Raw genomic sequence first — 6,258 nt, 5'->3', positions numbered from 1 at the left:
CTAATATAAAGAAAGAAACATGTAATATGTAATGTACAAGATGTATAAGGAAAATATAGAATAATACTGGGATTTTATAATGTGTTTGTTTATTAAATTGTGGTTTAATATTCCATTCTTTAAATCTTGCTTTAGTATTTGTGCATATCTCTAAATTTGAATGGATCTTTATTGTTGTGGTGCTGGGAAACAATTTGATAGAATTCTCCTTTTGTGGCACTTTCTGTGTCCTTGTGACGTGGGGCGCCCCGCTCTGAGGACACCCACTTTATAAGGCAATGAAGGGAGCAGCAGAAGCCCAGCCTCCCCTTTGAGTGCGACGCCCACGCTGAAGCCCTGGCAGCTATAAAAGCCCCAGGCTCTCTGTGGATGGACTCAGACAGATACTGATCACACACACAGTCTATTGAGAGGCAGACACGACAGCCTCTCATATCAGCGGTTTCCATAGGAACCCTTGAGGAAGAGACACCAGGCTCAATCAGTTTATTACTTTGGTCTTAATTTTCTTGGAACAGACCGATTTTTATGAAATGAAAGTGTGGCATTAGACAAAACTTTGGCTCCCCAGCTTTAGTTTTCTTCAGTTTTCTTCCAACCTCTGACCTCAGTGACCATGGTCCCTCACAGATCCACCAAAGGAGCGTCCAAAGCCAGACGGGATCAAATCAATCATGAGATCAGGAATATGCGCTCTCTGTTGCCCATCACCCAGGAGGACCAGGAGCGTCTCTCCTATCTGCACTCCATGGGCGCCATATGTGCCTACATCAGGAAATCTGTTCTCTTCCAGGGTGAGTCTTCACACTTCAGTCATTCTTTAATATCTTTGAGCCTCTAATCTACATTCAGCCGGCGTTGTTGTCAAACTAAAAGTTTGAAGTACTGCAGGGACTGTTTCAAAGATAAAAGTTGTGACAACTGGCAGAGATGCATGAAGGCTGAACTCACTCTTTCCTCCTTCAGGACTCCCTGCTGGGTTGAGATCACACTGCTCTCTGCCATACGAGGCCTTTCTTCCTGCATTGCACGGCTTCATCCTGGTCACTACCGCACAGGGGAAGCTGGTCTACCGTGTCTGAAAATGTAGCTGAATATCTCGGTCTTTCCATGGTGAGTCAATTTGGACATGTTGTGGCGCTTTAGTTTACTTCACATCGGGCTTTAATGGGTTGTATCTAATGGTATGAAACCTCATTTTTCCAGATAGATGTGCTTCAAGGAGACACTTTGTATGACATTGTGGAACGCTCGGACATTGATATTGTTCAATCGAACCTGGACATTGAAAGCAACTCATCATCAGGTAACTTTAAACTCTCATATAACTTTAGATTGTGAAGCATTTTAAACTGTGATTACTGTGTGTAAGTATCACACATTTAAGAGATTTATATGGTGATGGTCTAGTGGTACGCCTTCCAAACAAAACACTAGAAGGTCGGGAGTTCAATACCAGGGCAGCCACCATTGTACCCCTGAGCAAGGTACTTAACCCTGAGTTGCTCCAGGGAGACTGTCCCTGTACTTAGTTCAATGCAAGTCGCTCTGGATAAGAGCGTCTGCTGAATGACCTGTAATGTAATGTTAAGAGATTAGTCATGTTGCTGGTACTCTCAGGGCACTTTTCCCCCAAACGCTTGATTCATTTTGTGCCATAAAATCGTATAATTCATAGTAAAGTGACTCCTCGTACTACTGAAAGACTAAACTGACATGATCTCTTTCCTCAGAGAGGAGCTTTATATGCTGTATGCAAACCTCGAAGGCCTTCAAGCTGCAACACGGCAGCTGCTGTTCCATGCTGGTCAGAGGGAGCTTCCAGTCTGTCCCTCAGCCTTGCCCGTCCTCCTCTTCAGCCTGTCCCACCAACCAGCCTCTGTTTGTGGCCCTCTGCACCCCCACGGTCGAGCGCCTGCAGAACACTGACTCCCACTTCTGTCACAGCTTCCACAGCGTCCACAGACTCGATATGACTTTCACTCAGCTGTCGGACAGGTACATTCATAGATCCTCGTGTAAACAGATATAATCAATATGTTCTCGTACTGGTTGCTGACAAACATTTTTATGTCTTTCTGTTTCAGTGTTTTATATTTTTTGGGGTATTCGGCAGAAGAACTGACCGGTCGATCGTGGTACAGTCTCGTCCACCCTGAAGATCTTTCTTTGAGTGCAGAATTGTCATAGAAGTTTAAGTAAGTGTACGATCCCTTGCAGGGAAACTGGCTTTACAATGATTGAAAACTTAAACATCAGCCTGATGTGTTGAGAAAGAAGTTAAGGTTCCAAACACAAAACGACGAACATATTTAAAGTGTGCAAGTTTAAGGGTTAATTTTAAACTACTCTCTGAAAGAATATTTGTATTGAACAATTATCTGAGCATTTAAGTTTATTGACAAAATATTTAAAAAGGGTTATGACTTGATTAGTATTCATTTCTCTCTACTCCTTTACAGATATGAAATACTTAATTACTTTGTTTATTGAGAGTTATCTGTATATGTTTTTCTGGGTGTTCTTGTTTCTTTTCTTCAAAAAAATCAAAAACAAAATCTAAATCTGAAACACAGTCTGAGTAGATTTGACTGAGCTCGGGGACGTTGACAAATTGCTTTGTTAATTTCCAAAATGTCTTTCGTTTTGTGCTACTTTTGCACGCTGACAGGAAGACATTTAAGGATGGAGCACTGATTTCACTGTGTGCATGTCATCTAGTTATAGTTTAGATAATAACCACGAATGCATCTTCCCTCTCCCGTCCAGTGCAGGCAGACGAGGGCTTCCAGGTAGAGGTGGTGCTCAGACTCCAGTGCAAGGATCTGACGTGGACGTGGATCTACATTCAAGCTAACAAGGACTCTGAGTGCCAGAGTGTGAGCTGCACTAACTTCATCATCAGGTATGATGAACAACACTTTTCCCGCACATCTGAGCTGACAGTGTAAGAAATGTTTTTCAAGTCACAAACATCGACTTAATGCATCGTTTTGCTCTTCCAGTGAAACAGAGGCCAGATTTCTTCAAGAGAAAATCATCAGCGATGCCTCAAGGCCATCCTCTCAACAGGCACCCCACGCTCAGAGCCACAACACTAAATGCTTTAAAAGGCAGAGGACGTCTAACAGCCAAAGTGAGGAGCCAGGTGCCAAAGCTAGGAGGGAGTCCGAGGAAGACGTATACTATATGGCGTGCGCCTCCTCCCAAGGTGATAGCTCACCTGTTCCCCTGGGTGACAGCCCTTCTCTCTTCACCCCTCCCTACAGCCCGGCCTCCTCCAGCTCCCCTCTGCAGCAGGAGGAGCTCAGCCATGACCTCCTGATGGATGTGCATGGATACACAGATCAGCTGCTGTCCTCCCCTGAGTGCTCTCCCCCCTATTATTCCTACCCAGAGGCACGGCACACCTGTCACCAATCACCCTCCGACTCCCTCCCCGTCGCCGCTGCACAAACCTTCGACCGGGAAGCCTTCGGCTCTCTCTCTCCGCTCTCCTCCTCGTCTCCAACCTATGATTTCCAAGCTTGTACGGCCGAGGCTCGATTAGTTCCAGACTGCCTGTCTGTGTCCGACATGTGTGAGAGCCCAGTGGACTGTGCTCTGCATCAAGATGACTTCGGCATCCTTGAGGAGCCACAAGGGGGCAGCCTTATCCAGGTGCATCATGTTCCCCAACACGTGTTGCCCATACATTCCGGACCCCTCACCCCCAACCAATCGCCCACATCCACAGAGTCCAACCATTACAACGAGAAGGAGCAGGCAGAGATCAGTATTCTGGCTCAGCAGATCTCCTCCCTGGCCAGCAGCTTTTCCATGTATCACACCCTGAACCTGCTTCAAAATGTGCCCCAACCTGCACCAACTAACGCCCTGCCCTCAGCCTGCGACTGGCACCATCACCCTCCTCTCCCTTCAGACGTTCCTCTTAAGCGGGAGCCAGTCCTCGATGTCGGCGTGTTCGACAGCATCCTGAAAGACCTGGACATGGTCACAAGGAAAAGCAGCATGTGCGGCCCCGGGGCTGTAACATACAGCTACCAGCAGGGCTTGTTGCACTGCAGGAGTGAGTCCCATCAGCTGGAGCAGGGGCCACTCGGTCTCTCCCCGACTATCGCAGAAGACCCGCTGCCTGCAGAGCAGTTCACCTCCACAGATCCCTTCAGTTTGCAGTTGGGACACCATGACCAAAACACTGAGTTGCATCAACTCAACCACTATATGCAGAGTGCCCTTCAGCAAGGTAAGTTATACCAAACTGTACAGCCACTACTAATGATTTATATTATATTATATATATATATATATATATATATATATATATATATATTTACTGTACATATATTGAAGTTACATTTCCCTAATAGTATTTTCTGTGTTCTTTCAGATGGACTTGCTGAAGAAAACCTGTACTGAAATAAGTCTGTGACTTACTGTACTCCCACTTGTATGACATATTGTCAGCGCTGAATTCAAAGACGAATGCGAGCAAAGACATTTAAAGGACATCTTTGCTGAGACACTGTTTCCTCAAATGACTTATTTCTGAATGTAGAAAAGCAACTGAATTAGATCATGCGCTCTTCAAGATTACAGCTTTGTCTTCATTTCTCAACACCGCTGTCGACTGTGTTTTATGTTTTGCTGATTTTACATTTTTATGAAAAAGGTGCTTTTTAATAATGTGTCTGACAACTCTTACACACTGGAATTGAAGTATATTTTTCTTCTAATGCTGAGTGACCACAGTTTACTATTGAGCACTTTATCAATGTCATTGCCACAATAATTTTATAAATGAGAAGGCGTGCTGATTTGAAGGAGTATTATGTTGATTTAAAAAGCTACCTGGACGAGCTTTTACCACATAAATCATTCCTTACAACAAAGATGCAGTTGGAAATGTTTGGCTTTAGGTGCCTTAGAAACATGCAGTCTAGCTAAAAAAGAATATTTCCATTCCTTATATCTCAGTTTTCTCAGTGTGCCATTAATGCGTTCATGCTGTTATGAATAAATAAGCAAGATAATGATGATTGTTACACCTACCTCAACGGTACATCTGAATACATTCCAAGTCTGAATTTAATGAATGAATGATATTTATTTTGAACATCACTTCTTACTCTCACTTAATTGTCTTAAAATGTTTGTACTTTACTGCAATGTGAATCTTAAACTTTATTTTTTAATTCATTCCACATGACTTTTTTTCACGGTACTGGTACTGCACGTCTAAGTGTTTGTCCTGCAACTTGCTTCAAATGTTTGAAATGTAAATAAAACAAATGAGAAATGCATTGGGTGTTGTTGATATAATGATGACACAAAAACTCATAGCACGTGTATAATATACACGACTCTCCTCTCGCTGACCTTTACAGTAAATGCAGCCGCCACTATGTTATTGGACTCATTAAACACAATCAATATCACAACTGACGTTAACATCATTAGTGCCAGGATGGTCTACTTCAATGAAATTAGACAGTAAGGTCAGTTCTTTGGCCCACTTTAGGGGAGGTGCTACAAGTTGTAAACACTATCATAGTATTATCGCCTTACAAGGTTGTTATGTTTAGCAGTCCAGCAGATACGGGTTGTATTTCTGTCCACCTGATGAACGTAAGCCAAATATTCACTCTCTGTTGAGCTGTTTTGTGATCCAACAACCTGTGTCTTTAGCTGCTTAATGCTCCGCGATGTTCACCAGCTAGCCGTAACTTTGTGTTTGGTAATAAGCAGGTAGCGTAATGTGGATGTATTCTGGATACAAGGCTGTATGAGGGTAGTGATAGTGAACCAGTGTTTGGCTGTAAAACCAATTAAATGACCTAAAAGGTGCCAAAAAGCTCAATAGAGCTTCAGAGAAAGACACATTACACTTAATAGCTTGATGTTAATATAGAAACATTGATAAGTGCAGCTTTGAAATACACCTTTTTGTAGGAACAGTTATTTATAACAAAGAGGTCTACAGGAATCTTTTACGAGCACTTTCTCTGCATCTGATCTGATTGTAACGTCTACCGAGCTCTTCAGTGCTCCATTGATTTTTACATCTTGTGGCTAGCCATACCAATGAGAGCACATAGACTGTATACAGAGGAAATCAATTACGTCTTTTGACAGAGTCGATCCATGCATGAATAGTTAGACAAAGAAGCGTCCCCGGGCCATGTGCACGAATGGAGAACAAAAAAGCTGCTGGTGCAGTGTGTGCAGTGCAGAGCCCCTATGGGTTTCTCATGCGGG

General features: G+C 43.4%; 1 protein-coding gene across 1 annotated transcript; it reads left to right on the top strand.

Annotated features, from left to right (window-relative positions):
- Positions 1-558: 558 nt before the first annotated feature.
- Positions 559-5,257, top strand: npas4l (neuronal PAS domain protein 4 like). Its single transcript, XM_029450129.1, is given in 10 exon segments — positions 559-794; positions 967-1,073; positions 1,075-1,113; positions 1,207-1,306; positions 1,734-1,998; positions 2,088-2,181; positions 2,183-2,198; positions 2,770-2,905; positions 3,006-4,246; positions 4,391-5,257. Coding segments are annotated over 10 exon segments (2,205 nt in total). The 5' UTR covers positions 559-616; the 3' UTR covers positions 4,420-5,257.
- The last annotated feature ends 1,001 nt before the right edge of the window (positions 5,258-6,258 follow it).

This window comes from Cottoperca gobio, chromosome 15 (genome assembly GCF_900634415.1).
Source record: "Cottoperca gobio chromosome 15, fCotGob3.1, whole genome shotgun sequence".
In the NCBI taxonomy this organism is placed as follows: domain Eukaryota; kingdom Metazoa; phylum Chordata; class Actinopteri; order Perciformes; family Bovichtidae; genus Cottoperca; species Cottoperca gobio.
Note: the sequence above shows the minus strand (reverse complement) of the source record. Positions and strands in the feature narration are given on the sequence as shown.